We start from the raw sequence: 19,196 nt of genomic DNA on the forward strand, positions 1-19,196 counted from the left end.
ACCGTCAAACATTTTTAAAAAATATTATTTTTATATATTATATCTCAAAATATGCATAAATTAAAAAAAATTACCAAACAATCATCTAATTTTACCGACAACACTTTTTCCACCAGCATTTTTCTCACAGTACAGCAGTTTTTAACAGAACTCCCAAACAAAACCTTAATAAAAATTAAACAATTCTTTTCTTGAGTACAATCCAAAATATATATTTTTAACTCAAACCTTAAATAAAATATAAATTCCACACAATACATTTCTTTACATATAGTTTGATGTGTGTTACAGTCTAATCACCGCGAAATAGCTCCCCTCATTTCTAGTTGGTGTGAATTCGATTCTCCCTCCCGAAATTTGTTAGAAATAATATTTGTTTTACAAATAAAAACAGTTTTTATTAGTTTAAATATAATATAATCGGGACAAATTATTAATACAATCAGGTTGAAAAATAAATAACATACTAAAAATAATTAGATGATTTGTTTTATGATTATTTAACATACTGAATTTAAAATTTTTTGAAATTAAAAACGAAATCAAAAACATTTCAAATGATCCAAACTGCTCATACATTCGTGAAAACAACATCATAGTTGACCATATCACACAAAAATAAACCTAATTATTCAAAAGAAAATATATTCCAATCTATTCACATTAAAATATTTGATATAAATTATATAGTCATGCAATAAGCAACAACAATATCTACACAAAAATAAAAAAAAAATGATTATAAAACTATTTTCTCCAAAAAAATTAAATAAATTAAAAGGACAAAATCGTAATTTAACAATAAATGAATAAATCAATTCCAGTTGGATTTTTGATTTTTCAGCCCACCAACCCAAAAATCTTTCTTTTTCTACTCCTTGTCTTCTCCATCACCACTTTAATAACTCCTCTACGCTACATATACTTACAACCATATATATATGTATATATATGTGTGTAAGCTTTCATTATTGAGTTATTCATGGAGTTAACAGCAAGCACTTCATCTTTAACTCACTACACATCTTCTCAATTCTTTATATCTCCACGTTTCATTTTAAGTACTCGCCGCCGGCCAAATTTTCCGACAAGGGTCCACCAGAAACTAGTTTACAAGTCTTTTGAACCCATTTGGTGCCGACCCAGATGGCGAAATGTGGAGGGTTGTGTTGTTTGTAGCTCAAGTGTTCGAGTAAATGCCTCAGAGAGTGAAAAGGATGGAAATTTAAGGAGGTTTGGGGAGTTTGGGAAATGGGGTGTTTTGATTGCTGTTTTGGGGTATAGTGTGATAAAATGTCAAAGGGTTTTGGCTGCGGAAGGGTTTGTGGCGACGAGTCGGGTTTATTTGAAGGATAATTGGCCCAAGATTTTGCAGGTTTTGGGTGTGTTTAAGGAACAAGGGTTGATCTTGGCTGTGCTTTTGGGATTATCGGCTTTTTTCTCGATGGCGGAGACTTCGATTACTACTTTGTGGCCTTGGAAGGTGTGTATTCGTCACATTTCGTTTTGTTTATGTTAATGTATGTAATATTATACTGAAATGTGATAAGAATTGAACTTAGATTGATGAAGTAGGAGATTATTCTTTTAGGTACTGATGCAAATAGTAATTTTTAGCCGCTTCCTACCGGCAGTTGAGTTCATCGTATCCTATCTTTTATTTTTGCTTCGACCGTGTTGTTGTCCTGCATCTCCACCCAAGAATGTGTTTTTGTCTTAAGACTTTGGATTGTCGCAATGAATTTCCTTAGTTGCAAACAAATGAAAACAAGAAGCACTGATTAGTTTTTCTATATTATTTCTACATTCTGTCTCCCATCCTTGTATTCTTTATGCAATGTGGTCTATGATCTCTGCTTATGCCATGTTCACATTCTTAAGTTAATATACCCTACAATTCGTAAGGTGTTATAATTATCTATTCTATATTGAATGATCAGTTCATGCCATCCTAATAGAAGATTTCCACTTTGTTCCTATTTTTTTTATCAAGTAAGCCTTATTATTTATAAAGTAAATTGCAAAGTGGTGGCTGAACTTTACCCGCTTTTGCATTTTGGTTGCCGAGATTTCAAAGTTGCAATATAGTGGCCAAATATTTCTTTAACTCTTCTGAAAGGTGGCTAAGCGCCATTTTTTAAAGAACAGAAGTTTTTTTTTCTCAAAAAAGTGGCCATTATTCACCTTTTTGAAATATAAAAGTAATGTTTGGCCACTATATTGCGAAGTTCACATTTCGGCCACCAAAATGTAGAAGCGGGTAAAGTTTAGCCACACCTTTATAGTTTACTCTTATTTATATTTGAAAATCAGGAGTTTGTCCCCAAACTTTTCCTTACTGAACCATTCACTCTCAATCACTCCCTATATATTATCTATATGAACAGTCAATAAATATTTACAGGTGCGTGAGCTGGCTGAAAAAGAGCCAGAGGATGGTGTCTTCAGAATGCTCCGTAGTGATGTCACTCGCTTTCTTACAACAATTCTTATTGGCACAACGTATGTTTTCCTTTAGTTTCTTTTATTCGATTGCATAATTTTCATTGCTTTATTGTTTATGTTCCAAATCTGAAATCACATAAATTAGCTTTCTCTAAGGTCTGAAACTCTATATTTAAATTTCAGTGTTGTTAATATTGGAGCAACAGCACTTGTCACAGAGGCTGCAACAACACTTTTTGGCGAGGCAGGTATTACTGCAGCAACTGGTGTGATGACGGTATGTAACTATTTCGTAAAAAATGAAAAGAAATTAGAGCAAGGTACTTTGTGGAGAACTTGTACCGGTCTCCAACATATCTTGCCATGCACAATTCTTGTCTGTCTCTACCATTGCTTTGCTTTCAAGCTAATTAGACTTCTTGCAAAAGAAGTTGTATCAGTAATATTCTGATGGCATAATTACTTATTGTTGAGGTGGTTCTAAATTTAGTGAGGGTAGAAATAAGTTCTGGTATTTAGTTATATATACTTGGTTTGGATCGACTTTGGGGACCCGTGACAGTTTATATGACAATGATTTACTAATCCACACTCGCTTTTCTTTCTTCGATCTCGCAATTTATAAAATATCTACCTAACAAGGTCTTTAGGTACTTCATCACCTTTTGATGTACATCTATAATATTTTGACAATAATCTGGAGCAATATAATACTTTGATATAGAGGTCTAAAAATTAACAATGTAGGAGCTAGAAACAAATTGCAATGCCAAAAAGTATGACTAATTAGGAAAAGTGTGAAGCCAAGGAATGGAAGAAGTAGCTCAAATGTGAAGACATATCAATTCTAATTTTTACCTCATTGATGATGGTTGATGGTTTATTTTTATCTTTGTGTATATAGAGCTCATATATTCTCGAACTTGGATTATCATGACTTTTAAGACTCATAAAATTGAAGAAACTACCAATCATCATACAGGATCTCAACTACAAACAATTAAATTTGGAAGGAGGGGGCAAAAATCCTATTGCTGATTAAGACAAGTTTTTTAAATATTATTTATATTGTAGTTAAATATCTATAGAGAATAAGGAACATGAGATACATCTCGAGTTTGTTTCCTAAGATAGCAGGCTTCTGCGCGAGAACCGAATAGAACAAATCTAAATTACCAGCGTTCTAAAGTAGAAGACTGTATTTATACCTAGATACATACACATATACATTTTTATTCGTAGATACATACAGAGCACAATTGAAGAAGTTCTCAGATGTGGTACATATTTGTGGACACAAAAAACTGTGTTCTGCTGCAGAATACGGTGTTTGCCAAAATAGTACATTCGAATGCAAATCTTTTGGTAGTATATTTAGAGTGGCCGTGTCAATTCAATTGATTGAAATATCTTTTATAGTTCCAGTGCAAAATACAGGGTTTTGCTGGAGATCATGGATGTCACAGCTACATTTCTACTACAATACTTCCTTATCTCATATTTTTGAATACCATTTGCATAAAAGTTATTTTCCTCTTTAAATTGAATATAAATTTAATAATTATAATTCTCAAGTACTAGCCGGTCATTCCCTTTTTTTGGGGACTGTTGAACACAAATTTATCCCAGACTCACCTTCAAGATTAACTTTTAAGTATGTGAGTAGAGATTATAACCTTCAAGATTATATTTAGATTTCTAGTATTTGGATAGAGACTACAAGAGAAAGATGCAGGGTTTTTGGGATTATGTAGGAGGTCCCCGAGAAAGGTTTGCTGCTCCTGGGATCGAACCCTTAACCACACACCTTAACACCCTGACCACACACTATAACATCCCAATTTCCACTTCTTAACCACCAGGCCACTTCTTGGGGGTTCGTTTTTGAGGTTGTCGGGGTTGCTCTTGAGAGTTTTAATCAATAATAATTTTTGGATTCCACCTTAAGCTGTGTATTTACACTTATATATAGGGATCAAGTTCACGTAGCTGTACTCGATTTAGAATTGGATTTTCGGCAGAATTTAGGTCCATTCAATACCCTATTCTTCAGGAGGGGGAAAGTCTTTTAAAGTATGTTATAGAAGGCGTAAATTTGGTCGTTCACATGGAGAGCTACCATATTTCTGCCAGGTGTGTATTTCATTTCCCAATAACACCTGAAACATTTGGCCCATGTTTTGGAATTCTGTTCAAATCTAGTCATAGCTCTCAACTTCAAAGTAGCTTGCTTCTGTGGGTTTTTTTTGCACTTCTCTAACAATCGCCCTTAGTCAGTGAGTTGTGCTTTTTCAGATGGGTTTTTAAAGCAAAGAACAAAGATAGCGACTTTGCTGCGTTTTGTGCTTAAATTTGGTTTTCAGTAACCCTTCCATTTTAATTTAAGCACGTTCTCTCCTAGTTTAACAATTCTAATAATTTATCTCAAATGACAAGCCTAGCCGTTTTGATGCTTTTGGCTCTACCAGTGTATGATTTTGGGAGAATTTGTTGTCGAGATGATTACCAGTAATATTCATAAAAGTGCAGTTTCTCAAGAGAAGAAATTACTGTTAGAAAGCTTTTTTAAATCACTGAAACTTGCAAATATTTTTTACCTTCTAAATCCAGCAAAGCAATAATATCTTCTTATAGTGCTCAAGTTTGATTAGCTTTTTATTTTTGGGTTTAGAGTTAACAAACTTCCTGTCAGGCTTTTCCTCAAATACTTTCCTATTTATCACTCACAGGCACGCGCAAACACAAACACACAATTTATTGTCTGAATCATAAGAGTAACAAATACTTGTGCATTACATGCCTCTATACTCTTTTTTAAAATAATTTTCATTCCTGTACTTTTCAGGTTGCAATTTTGCTCCTTACTGAAATTACCCCAAAAAGTATTGCTGTGCACCATGCTACAGAAGTTGCTCGATTTGTGGTATGTTGGATTGTTATTTTTGTTTAGTTGAATTAATTTTGTTGTTAATAACTTTATTTTGTGAATTTATATAACTCGTGCTAAATAGTTGCAAGTTCGTTGTTGCTAATCCGAAGTTGTTTGTGAACTGTTTAGGTCAGGCCAGTTGCGTGGCTTTCTCTGATATTGTATCCCGTCGGAAGAATTGTAACATTTCTATCAATGGGGATGCTTAAGTTACTTGGTCTGAAAGCAAGAAGGTATTTTTAGTCATCAATGTTTTTTTGGATTGCTTGGTCTCCTCTTTTATGCTGGTATTTGCTTGGTCTCCTCTTTTATATATGATATTGAAGAAGAGAGCTTAATGATTGTAGAATTAAAGTTTCAGTCCATGTTTTGGCTTATTTGTCGTTAGAGTGCAAATTTGCTATAGACAGGGCTAGATACTAAATCTGTAAAATGTAATGACCTGTCTATTGTCTAGGTCGTGGAGCTCTGTGCATAATTGCAAAAGATTCTTGTACGTCTAAAGATACTCGTAATTGACAATTGCCTTGAGATTAGCTTTTAGGAAAAACAAGGGTTAACGAAAGACATAACAAGGGAATTGTTTTGAATGGAGGATTGGTGACCGAGTAAACTTTTGTTGGAAAGAGTATGAAAGGGTGAGTAAACTAATGGACTGAAAAATAAAAAGGTGCACATAGATAGGAGTAAAACCTACTAAAGTTTGGTATGTTGGATGTAAGAGGGGTCAGTTACCCCCTCATCCATACAATTAACCTTGTCAAATTAAGGAATTAGGAGTCCAAAATTTTGTATAGACCCATCATATGTTCAGAATATCTGAACACCTGATATAATGGTGTCTAAACTGGATATATCTATTTATGGTATATTATTAAATTGGTTGGACGGTAATTGCCCCCAACCGGGTTTAAATTATTTAATTTTTTGGAGCTGGATACAATAATAGAAAATTAAGAAAACAAGTCTTTTGAAATAAGATGCTAAATAGTAACAATATAGATAAATTATTCTCTTAGGCCAAATTGTTAAGAGCATGTTTGGCAGCTTAAGCTGCCTCAATCAACTTTAAGTTATTGAGTTATCAAGTGACGTGTTTGTGTACACTTATATTTTTTAGCCTAAAGCTAATTTTAGTTCTTGATATTTAAGTAGCTTCGAGGTACTTTAATTCAGCTTATTCTTTCCTCACTTCAAACCCTAATTTAAACACACTCTCGAGGCACCCTTTAACTAATGTTTTATTTATTGTATGTAGTTGTATTTTAACTTATCTTTATGTACAATCAAAACTTCTACTTAGTGTTAGAGTTAAGATTTACAGATTTTCTACATTGATAAAGAAAATAAAATTAAAACTAAAGAACACAATTTTAATCAATTAAAAATTACCTTAAAACTTTAGATAGCTCTAAACCCACACTAAATTACATGTTATTGTACAAAGTAAAACTTTTTACTTCTATTAATCCTTCAGTACCTAGTAATCACTTGACCTTTAGTCTCAAAAATTTTGAATTTAAATTTTTTACACATAAAAAGTAAAAAAGAGAAACGTCTTGGCTCATATCGTACTCATATACCCCCAATTTACGAAGATGATATAAACTAATTAAATTGTTAAATGTTTGAGCAAGTGTAAGTACTTCATTCTCTTTTGTTAAAGAGGATAAGATCCAGTTGAGACCTTCCTATGACACCTTAAGATTTTAGAGTGATTGGTTATTTAACACGGTATTAGAACTCGGTTCGGTTTAGGGAGGGACTTGGGTTCGAGTCCTCCCACCCCCATTTATTCAATTTAAATATTTGTTGATGGTATTGGTAATAGTATTGGTTATATTTGGTGTTGGCAATCATAGCGAAAAATATCGTACGATTGAGGATGAGTGTTAAAGAGTATAAAATTCGGTTGGGGCATTCATATGACATTTTAAGGTTTTAGAGCGATGGTTACCTAACATCTTTACTATTAAACTACATGAGCACTCAAAAGTCTCATATTTAGTTATTAGTAAAAAAAAATGTCATAATTCTTATATTATATTTAGTCTATGAGACACGTTCCAAACATGTATGTTATGTACATTATCTTTTAAATGACAAATAAATTAATTAGAATATTTGTCATACAACTGTATACATTTTTGTCTCTTCAAACTTTGTAATTTTTTTTAAGTCCATTGTGATTGTCAACTTGAGATTTTGCTGTACAAAATTAGTACTTTTGTGTATCAAACAAAATGCATTTGATTAAATTAAAAAAATGAACCGATTATGTACTTTTATAAGTGAATTGTAAATAGGGAATACAATCGAACACCCGGATATTTGATACACTCTCTGCACAAAAAAACGTTAATCAATAATAATCAACCAACCATGAATGCTAATAACTATATATATATAGGCAAATGATCAAATAAAAACTAAAATTAAAATGAAAATTAGAAACTAATCTAAGCCATTAGATCAATTTAATCTAATGGCCCCCATAAAAGCACCACACCCAACTAATCTGCACCTTGCTACACACAATCTCACATGAACCCCTCCGTTTTTAATTTGATTTTTCCTGTCAAACGGTAAGTTATTTTTTAAATACGACTTCACTGTATTTTTCTTCATCTCTCAACGATCGATTTGCATACCATATGTTTTATATTTCGAAGTAATTTAAAAAAAATTATTTGGCTTCTAGTTTCCATTTTAAAATTGGTTTCTATTAGAGAGGCAAATGATCAAATAAAAACTAATATATATATGTGCGTGTGTGATTTTATGAGATTAATTGCTTATTTTGTATATTTCTTCTCTTAACCTTACATAAATGTAATTTTCGGTTTGTAACTAGCGATCAAAAAATGGTGTAGCCTTATAATTTTGTCTAACAATAACAATATGCAAACTTATTACAAATGGAACAAAATGAGATACTGATATGTAAAATTAATGCTTAATTGACTAACATTAAAAAGTCGGACCAAAGTCGGACCAGGATCATTAAAAAGAAATATAAAGACCAACAACCAGATTTTGCTATGTAGAGTCGATGGATAATTTTACAATATCCAATTGACAGAGTATAGCAAAAAACATGATATTGAACTAAAATGAAACAAACAAAACATAGATAGTATCCCAATTTAGAGCTTAAGTTCTAAATCGAGATCTTTGTCTTCATCTTCCTCCAATTTAGAGCTTTAGATTTAAATCGAGATCTTTGTCATCATCTTCCTCCTTACCCACGGTAATAGCAGTAGAGGTGCTTGGAGCATTTTTGGGTGCAACAGAAGGCTTGAAAAAGTCCGGCACTCCAAAAAACATCGTACTTTTGGCTAGAGGTGGAGGAGCCAAAGGGGCTGACGGCTTGAAGAAGTCCGGCACTCCAAAAAATATCGTACTTTCGACCGGTGGTGAAGGAGCTAAAGGGGCTGATGGATGAGTAGATACCATCGGCCCGGAAAATATCTTCCTTTTTTTGGCATGAACCGCTTCTGTGTAACGCCACTCGTTCTGCTCGTTCTTCCTCGAGAGTGAAGAGGAAGATGAGTCCACTATCGGCTGCAGAAAAGATAGTTGGTTAGCCATGGACTCCAACCTCATTTCCTCGGAAGAAAATGGGTTAGCGTATTGCACTTGATGTGCGTTTTGATCTCCATCCTTGGCCATCTGGGTGGAGAATGTTTTGGAGCAAAAACGACAACGATAGATCCTCATTGCTATTAGTTCATGGTGATTGTCAGATATATGCTCCATCTCATGTACACAAAAGGAGGATATCGACATTGGGAGGTTGAGAAGAGATGGGTTTGCTAACAATCGGCTGTTGGGTAGCCTTTAAATAGATAATTTTTGACAAATATGGGTTATTAGGAATATTTGATAACGTATGTAAAAGTACTTTTTGTTCTTATTCAACATTTACGATACAATTTTATTCAAATTACCGTAAATAGCATTCTTATGTATTCTTCGTAACTTACATATACATGTAAAGAAATCTATAATATACCTTTTGCAAGACTATTAATTTTCATTCTTGACAGTTGTACGAGATTATTAATATGCATTCTTGATATTTTCCAAAGATTATAGATATTTATTCTTGATATCTGTCTTGGATTATAAATGTTTATTTTTCGTATATTTTCGAGATTATAAATATGCATTTTTTATATTTATCCGAGATTATCAATATTCATCTTCTGAAGAGAAGATTTCTTGTGAACTGTCTGCCAAATTTCTTGAAATATTTCCTAATGTGTCATAAATAAAAAATAATATATTGTTCTTGCTATACAACGGTAGTACCAAATTTCGTTAACATGCATGATAAAAAAGAAAAAAAAAACCTTAGATCATAACTTTTTGATATGCTCTTCAATTTAGTGGCTTTTACCTCGTACAAAGTATGATTTTAATTTAATACGATTCAAATTGTAGTTATTTTTTGTTATTTCTGGAGTTGTTAATATAATATTACATTTTAATATATTATTAATGTGATTCGAAACTTAAAGCTTTGTAGTATCTTATTAATTTTAAAATATAATATTGGTTGCTAATGAGTATTGAACCCTTAACGTTTGGTAGTATTTTGATAATATACCTTGTATGCTTATTATATATTAGGATAGAATTATAAATTATGATATAAGTAAATTTCTCTTAACAATGATGTTACTTCTACCGTTGTTATCTGCTATAAATGATTATTTGAAAAATAAGTATTTGCTATATGCTTACATATATTTGTATGCCTAAATTTTTTTTTTCTAAAATTGTACTAGTAAAATAGTACTATGTTAAATTATATTATTAAGAAGATTCTCAGTTGTGCTGAATTGTAAAATGGAAAAAATATACTTGAATATAAAGTTAGACCATCTCCAATGCATAAGACTAAAATGGTGTAACTTTTACACTATTTTAGTGTCAAAATTACACTATTCACATTACCAACTTCAACCTATTTACACTATACTTTACACTAAATGTCTAAATAGAGATATGATTAGGAATGTAAATGAACCGAGCTAATCGTTAGGCTCGACTCGACTCGACTCGTTTAACTCGACTCGACTCGTTAAGTAATCGAGCTCAAGTTTGAATAAGAAAATATGCTCGTTTAGTTTATCGAGTCGATCCGAGTTTTACAAGTGGTCGACTCGAGATCGACTCGACTCGATAAGCAATATGCATAAAAAAAAATCTAAATATATACATGAGCATGCTCTATTCTCTACTTGTGTCTTACCTGTGTCTTCCTAATTGCACTGGGCTTAAATTATATATTATTTGGGTTGGGCCTTGTTTGGACTCTAATTGTGAAAAAGACCAAAAAAAATTAAAAATTAATGACCAACTCGAACTCGACTCGAGTTCGACTCGACTCGAAAAGTTCGTGAACGACTCGAACTCGACTTGGTTGTTAACGAACTCGAGTTCGAACATGAAAATCTGATCGTTAAACTTTTCGAACTCCACTCGACTCGTTAAGAAAAAACTCGAACTCGTTAATGAAAAACTCGACTCGACTCGGTTCGTTTACAGCCCTAGATATGATATATTTACTTTTCCGAGAGCAAATATCTTATTTGGATATAATAGGATATATAAATAAGATATAGTTAGAATAATTTTTTTTTGTTACAAAGACAAGGGTAAAGTAGTAATTATGAATTACGCCAAATTGGTGTAAATATTACATCAAATGTACTTTTGACACCAAATTTGATGTCACTATTCATTTGGTGTTACTTTTACACTATTATAGTGTAGGGTTGGAGTTGATGTTACACTAAAACTTACGCTGTTATAGTGTTATAGTGTTGGATTGGAGTTGCTCTTAAAGATAAAACTACTAGGATATGTAATTTCCCCACATTTGGGAGGGGCATATTTCTGATTTATAAGCAGTAAGTTAACTCTATTAGTAGAGAGACCTTAAACAAATCTTTGCGGGCTTGCCCTGTGGAGTCGAGGCATGCTTGTGGCCCAACAAGTGCCATACATCTTTTTCAAAGTGCCATAAATCTTTTTCAGAGTGAAGGTCATATATCATTTTATTCACTGATCTTTACAGGTTATGATTTTGATCACTAAAGTCGTATAAAATATCAAATTGATTCCGCTAAATATGTGTCGAGAAAGTAAACATTATATTTTGTTGAGTTCCACACATTTTTCTTCCACGCTACTACAATTAAATGAAAAGTTGTGAATGACAAAATTTAGATATATTTTTAATTTTTTAGTATTTTTTTGATTTAGATAAAAATAATTAGTATATAAATTTTATAAAATCTTAGATATATTATCTTAATTACGAGACTTCATAACTTTTCATTTTGTTGCGGTAGCATTCAAGAAAAAAGTGTGGAACTCCATAAAAATAAATTTTAATTTTTGAGTACATATTTTGAGATATTCGTTTAATATTTATCATGACTTTAGTGATTCAAATGATATCCATTTAAGATTAGTGACTAAAGTGATATATGGCCTTCACTTCAGTGACCACTTTAATAGTTAACCTGGAAAGATTAAAGTAATCTAGTTTGTCACGATACAAACCTTTAAGCAATATTACTTAAAAGTAATTCAAAGTTGTGAATCTTAGGTGTTTGTTAATTTACATGATAGCTGAATCTTTACAAACTTTATTCTCTGTAGCGATCCATATGTAACTGAAGATGAACTCAAGCTGATGTTAAGAGTTGCTGAGTCAAGTGGTGCAATTGAGGAAGAAGAACAGGTACCTTATAAATTCAAATGTTAGCATCTGTGGCTAGCGGTACTTATGATAATCATTTCGTTACTTGATTTCCGTGAAGTGTGTTTGCTACTCAGATTACTCTACCTGATACATTTTGGTCTTACTAATTGTCAAGATTCTTGTAGCATTGTAGATTTCTTAAAGAAGGATATCTAGTATTCTCATGCGAGTTGGTTCAGTTTTTGCTGGACCGTTCAAAAATTTGGTTTACCCGTTAAATCTCTTCGCACAAATTTTTTATAGTGGACTCAGTGATTGAGAAAAAGTTTTGATGAGGCTCGGTTTATAGAAAGCCAAACCTTTCACGCTCCTCAAGTGTCCTTCGATAATCTGAATAATCTACAAATCGGATGAAGTAGTGAAAAATTTGTGATTACGAGAGAAGATATACATTCAGGGTCATTTGAAAGTTGGACAAGGTTGTGATATATTATGGCTAAAAGTAGTTGAAATAACACAATCAAACGACATCACAGTTCTCCAAGCTTCCAGTGTATATAGAACATAGCCTAAATGAATTTTGTGCTGTAATAGTTCTGATCCTAATGTTATGTTTCAGTTTGGAACAGAATTTTGCAAATTGTGACCTTCACAGTCTGCCACTCTGCTTGACTATACTGCCTCTGTATATTTATCATGTCATTACAGCATTGTATCTCACTTTATTTTAAGGCAAAACTCTTCAAACTAGCAACTTCCTCTGGTCTATAGCTGATAAAATTTACATCTAGAAGAATTTTATCCAATTGTCAATGCTTCAGGATATGATTGAAAATGTTTTGGAGATAAAAGATACACATGTCAGGGAGGTGATGACTCCCCTTATAGACGTACTTGCCATTGACGCGGGTGCTACACTGTTAGATTTCCACAAGTTCTGGGTGACTCATCCATACTCCAGGTATGTAAATTTTATCAGGTTACACTTGTACACATTTCTTTAGTTTTCATTGACTAAAGATTGTTGAATTGAGTGTAGGGTGCCAGTGTTTGAGCAGCGTATTGATAATATTGTGGGCATCTCTTATGCAATGGATCTACTAGACTATCTGCAAAAGGCATGTCAGTTCTATTTTTTGTGTTGAATTTCTCTATTACTTAATTATGTAGTGTTTGCATATTAATGTATCTGGCATAAAATATTATGCAGGGAGAAGTACTAGAAACCACATCTGTGGGAGATATTGCACACAAACCGGCATATTTTGTTCCTGGTATGATTTTATTGTCCTAAATAATTGCTAAATATGTGTTTTCTTTCAGAAAGTGGTTGGGTTGTAATATAGACACATATCTCTGCGTTCTGCTAGGAAATTAATCTTGATTGATCTATGATTCTCCAATATTGTTTGAGACTGAATAGTGAATAGTGAATCTCTTCTTAACAATGTTCTGGTTCTGGGTACACAGTCATGTCTTCATTCTGTTGCAGATTCAATGTCCGTCTGGAATCTACTTAGGGAGTTTCGCATTCGGAAGGTCCACATGGCTGTAGTTCTTAATGAATATGGAGGAACTGTGGGAGTAAGTTTGTACTCGTGATATCCATTGTTAATGTTCTGTTATCTCGTATAGAAACAGTTACCAAATCTCGTAAAAATGCAGAGTTACTTAAAAAGCAAATTCTAATTGACATGAATATATCGTTCTCTGTGTGCTTTTTAATTTACAGTTGCTTTTAATTATATATTCTGGAGTTTTTTCTGTCATATCTAGTAGTCTGTTGATTCTGTAAGGAAATAAAAAGGTGTGCAGTGTGGATACCACTTTCAACAACAGAAATGAGTGTGTGCCATGGCATTTGTGAATTGTGCTTGTGATGCTGCATTGGCCATGGAGAAAAATAATGAGGAATATGTGGAAAACAACAAGCATACATCAAAGAGACTTTCATATATGTGGATGTCTTCTTGGTTTCGTGGATGCATTTTGTAATTTAATTATACTAACAGAAATGTATTCGGATAACATAGCTTATTAATTTATTTAATATTATGCCCCAGGAACCATATTAAAATAACAAGCGCTATGACCATGGCTACTACTCGGGTCTCGGATCAACAAATGAATTCAACATGATTCAAAATCTTGCAGATCCCAGTTCCCGACACTTACATTTTGAGTCATGTAAACATAATTCCCATCTAAACTATCAGATAACTAGATAAAAAATATGAAAGCTCTCCTAGGTTTTTTGAAGGTTTGATGCTCTAACAAGGACTGTTGCCTGTGTAAATTTGCAATCATGCTTCAGCAGTTGACCTCTTTCTTGCAGTTATTTATTTGCCTTTACTCTACTATGAAAGAGAAATATTTTTTCCTAGTTATGTATCTCCTATTAAACACGAAAAACTGAAGGGCGGAGGCAGTAAAAAAAATTTATGTTGATTACAATTTATTATGCTTGTGTTTTATTATTAATACAGAATATGACATATTTAATTTTCTTTCAATCATTTAGTTAGCTTCAGCAGAATTGTTTTTTGGTGTTTGTGTCCTAAATTTTATTTTGTTACGAAGTATAAGTTATACTTATACTTAGTATAACCCTGCATGTTTTTTTGGCATTTACAAGATCTGTATTTATATATCAAACATTTAACACTCACATGTATCTTTAATATATATTGGGATCTAATACATTGTTTTTGTAATTCGGTTGAAGCAGATAGTTACTCTAGAAGATGTTGTTGAGGAAATTGTTGGTGAGATATTTGATGAGAATGACACGAAGGTATGTAGTGTATGAATTATAATGTCCTATCATATTGCTGAATACTTTTTGCAAGTTCTATTGTTATCCATGTATTATTAATTGTGATGACATTCTCATGCAAGAAAATGTCATTTTTTTGTATCACGTGCAGTTTAGGCATTAATTTAACTTTCTTTTTTAGAATTAGAGTTTGTATCTTATCAGACATGTTTTTAATACTCCTATAATGTTCGAAGGAAGGCCTAATTTTTGTATCAAACACATATCACAAAACTCCTCGCTTGCTGGTTAACCTTGGGCTAGAATTTTTCTCACCAGAAACCAAACTTTAAGGCAATTGTCGACATAGGTGCATTATTCTCTATGTGAAAAGTTGGGAAATCAGAGGCAAAATGACCAAATTAGCACATAAAGAAAAGATTAGTGTCCAAATGGCACTCCTGAAAAGATAAACCTTTAGGCACTGGCACCACACCTAAAATTTGTGTTACATGAAAATTCAATATATTGATCTGTTACTTGTCCCAGGCTATGTAACCTGGACTCGGGTACGGGTGTCGGACACGGGTGCACATCCGAGTGTCAGACTCTTAGTTTCCAATATAAAAAGATTTGTGGACATTGATCTGAAAGTGGACATAGGTATGGGAATTCAGCAGATAACCTTCTCATAAGTGAAATTGTACCTACTTTCTACATATTTTACATTTGTAAATTAGTGTCTTCTACCAATAAAAAAATATATACATAATTATTTATGTGAAATTCGTAGCATAAATTAAACCGATAACAAGGGAATAGTATCTATGGACATCCCTCACAAGTTGTTGTGAGGCCTTGTAAATCATTTTGACTAGATTGCTTGAAGTTGAATTGTCCGGTTTAAATATGAAGGATCGACTCGGATCCCATACCCAAACCCATGTCACTTTCGGTCTATGACGGAAAAATTGAAGAGTCGGGGTAACGGAGGTCCCTGGTAACACATTTATGGCATCTGTTGCATGTGTGATGCCTACAATGAATGAGTTACATGTGTTAGGTTTATGACAGGAAAACGTTTTAGGTGTATCACATTTCTTGAATGCGTTTTTTGGGAAACCGACCAGCTTTACTAAAAACTATTTTTCGGCATTTGAACTTCAAAATGTGCTATGAAAAGGCCAAAATCAGATATTATGTTAGCTGAATAACTCCCCTAAAAAGCTTGAGATGTGATTATTAAGGGCTATGATTTGAAATCCTATATGGTAGCAATTTCTGTTTCCAACATGTTAATATTCTTACTGTAGGAGGAAATTCAGAAGAAAACTGGCTATGTCGTCATGAGAGCAGAAGGAGTCTTTGATGTTGATGCAAATACATCTATCGACCAACTTTCAGAGGATCTGGATATTGTTTTGCCAGAGGTGTGTTTCTTTCTATATGTCATTGGTTTGTATCAACTTCTTGGTTTCTAATCATTATTTTCTTTATTTTTGTATAAACCGGCGGTGAAAAATTATGTATGATGTGGTTTGTTTTGTAAACAAATTACTAAAAATTTCACCGGAGCTATATTTGTTGAAAGAGGCAGCTACCTTTTTGTCTAAAATATGGAAAAGGCTTTTTTTTTTAATATCAATTTTTCCTCGATCCTTCTAGCCATGCACAAAATATCTTGCTGAAATGTATATTTGTCCTCTTGTCATTAGTGCATCCGTCACCATAATAATTTTCCTTGCCCCTTTAACATAAAAGGAATACCACTTTCTTCTTTCATGTAGAGAGGACAGTTACATTTCAAAGAAAATTTTTAGAGCAATCAGTTATTTTTCTTTTTCGATGTTTTAGTACCTTTGTTCATTATATTTCTTGCTGTTACACGGGTATATTTGAATGCATACCTTCTCCAGATCATCTTTTTTTAAATGGTAATTGAGGATGCACCAAGTATAGTAGTCATGAACATGATAGTTATATTTATAAGCTTCTACTACAGATTTTGAATAATCAGTTCTGTTTTCTAATGCATTACAGGCACATCAGTATGAGACAGTATCAGGTTTCATATGTGAGACATTTGGGTATATTCCGAAAACGGGTGAAAGTATTAATGTAGTGCTAGAAAAGGCAAAAAGAGAGGAGAGCAGTGATTACAATGAAGAAGAAAGTGAGCGTCATGATGAGAAAAATACACATCAAGCATTTAAGCTCGAGGTACTAATTTTGATTTTGCAGATATCTTCTAGAATATAGAAAAATTCATCTCCCTGAGTTTTTCTGTTATTGAAGATTCTTCTGGGTTATATGTGTTGATAAACTCTTCCCTTTGCCTTCCCTTTTCTCTATTTTCTTGTATATCTTGGAACTGGGTAAATGTATTAGTCACACATTTGCAATGGATAAAAAAACATTTAGATTTTTATACCTTTGACTTTTGTGGATGCAGCAGTGATATGCGGCATGGAAACTTTTTTTGTTTGGTGTCGCACATTCGGCTAAAAAACCCTAATCAAAATTTCTGAAAAGCAGAACTGGAAATTTTTTATGATAAACTTTATAGGAGCAATGATCGTTGCATTCTGCAATTGCACAAAAACACTGGAATCTTTCTCTAAGATATCATTTTCCAATCTCCATTAGTTACCATATGAAATCAGATTGTACTTGTTTTAATCTGTCCAGTGTTCCAACTTTATCATGAAAGTTCAATAATCATAATCCAGAGTATCAGGTGTAAAGCCTTTTTCTTTTTTGCATTAGGTACAGAACGTGTGTGTCAAAAAACAATAAATTGGTTGTTCTCGTCTCTTTGGTGCAGATATTGGCAGGAAACTGTAGAAAGGTTAAAGCTGTTCGGTTCACTCGGAGGAATAATGATTCAACTACAGATACCAAGGAGATTACTCGAATGATCCCTAGAATCTGGAAACGGAAATGGAAAGATAATGAAGATTCAGGCCAGAGTGATGATGATATATATGATGAGGGAACACCAAATGGCAGCATTATACAAGACCCTGTAATTGTTGATGATGAAATTAATCAAAATATATAGAAAGGATATCTTTTCTTTTTTATTCTTATTCTTTTTTATTACTTTATTACAGTAACTAGAATAGAAAACAAATGGCTCAGTGGATAACTGAAACTAGGTTACGTGTCTAGAGATGAAGTGAGATATTCACTTCAGATTTTTCAAAGGTGTACGATCGGGTTACTGTTGCTGCTGCTGCACCAGTTGACCATAATTTTGTAGAGGATGGCACATTCATATGTTGAGAGTCTGCACTTTTTCTGTATATCTCTAGCCCAAGAGAGAGTGAATCTTAACAAGGCGTTCTGGGAAAAACTGTACTGTTTTGGAAGCACATCCTGGCAGGCCCAGAGGACGAGGCTGGCATAGCTTGTATAGATTTGGAGAACAGCCTTAACTATTGCTGCTCTCTCCTCTCTTTCATCCTTTGCAGCTGTCCGAGTCTTTCTTGTAGTAGACCAATCGAGCTACTGACTCTATTCGGATCACTACCTTGCCTTCCCATATAAAAGGAAGATACAATGCTGTAGACAAGACTGTATACTGCAGAATTCACAGGGAAGAGATGTTTAGTGTTTAGTAAGACCATATTTAGTTTTTCAGTACTATAAACTACTGCAAATCTGCAATGTATGTTGAGTGGTTAGTAAGACTGTAATTTGTTTTTCAGAAGTTCTATGAACTACTGAGATGTAATCTGATTATATTGGCAAAGAATATAATCCAATTGTCAATTCCAGACTGCCACTATTGAACTAAATTCAAGATAAGTTGTCCTCAGTAACCAATATTTGAATGATCTACAGGAAAGCAACGGAAGTTTTTCCTGGGGAGCAAAAGGGTGAGTATATATGTGCAAAACAATAGACTAAAATATGAAAATCATACTCTCTGATTAGTTTCAGGTCACTAATAAATCAATCCAAAATATGGAACATTATGAGACTACAATTACATTTACCCAAGAATTAAAAACAGCTTTATGTTGAAAGTCTTATATTCCGTCAAAAATTAATACATCGAAACTGACTCTATAACCAAAAACAGGATCTAGTTTTTCTGTTTTTCGGCATGCTAACCTTCCCCTTCTGCAAATATAGTTGTTTCTTACTATGGTAATGCAGCGAGAACACACATTTTGCTTGTCCTGAAGCTCATATAATGAACTTATCAATTATTTCTAACAAAACAGGTGACATTAATAATAACAATGGATTCTTCTGGTCGGTATGGCGACTGACTTTCTTCCCGGAGGCCATAGCAGATAATAATACATCTTGGATTCTTCTTGGTTGATATGGGGGCT

General features: G+C 33.1%; 1 protein-coding gene across 1 annotated transcript; it reads left to right on the plus strand.

Moving 5' to 3' along the window:
* The first annotated feature begins 849 nt into the window (after positions 1-849).
* Positions 850-18,624, plus strand: LOC141711327 (DUF21 domain-containing protein At1g55930, chloroplastic-like). The gene is made up of 14 exons (XM_074513707.1): positions 850-1,483; positions 2,405-2,502; positions 2,629-2,722; positions 5,291-5,368; positions 5,504-5,607; positions 12,053-12,134; positions 12,917-13,056; positions 13,135-13,213; positions 13,306-13,369; positions 13,588-13,679; positions 14,824-14,889; positions 16,164-16,280; positions 16,891-17,070; positions 17,675-18,624. The coding sequence occupies exons 1-14, from the start codon at positions 983-985 to the stop codon at positions 17,909-17,911; spliced, it is 1,932 nt and encodes a 643-aa protein (XP_074369808.1). The 5' UTR covers positions 850-982; the 3' UTR covers positions 17,912-18,624.
* Positions 18,625-19,196: the final 572 nt, after the last annotated feature.

Source organism: Apium graveolens, chromosome 3, assembly GCF_009905375.1.
Source record: "Apium graveolens cultivar Ventura chromosome 3, ASM990537v1, whole genome shotgun sequence".
Classification (NCBI taxonomy): Eukaryota; Viridiplantae; Streptophyta; class Magnoliopsida; order Apiales; family Apiaceae; genus Apium; species Apium graveolens.

Coding starts and splice junctions, on each gene's coding strand:
- LOC141711327 (XM_074513707.1), top strand. CDS start 983: ATGGAGTTAACAGCAAGCACTTCATCTTTAACTCACTACACATCTTCT. Junction 5,608..12,052: donor CTTGGTCTGAAAGCAAGAAG/GTATTTTTAGTC, acceptor TATTCTCTGTAG/CGATCCATATGTAACTGAAG. Junction 13,057..13,134: donor GTGACTCATCCATACTCCAG/GTATGTAAATTT, acceptor AATTGAGTGTAG/GGTGCCAGTGTTTGAGCAGC.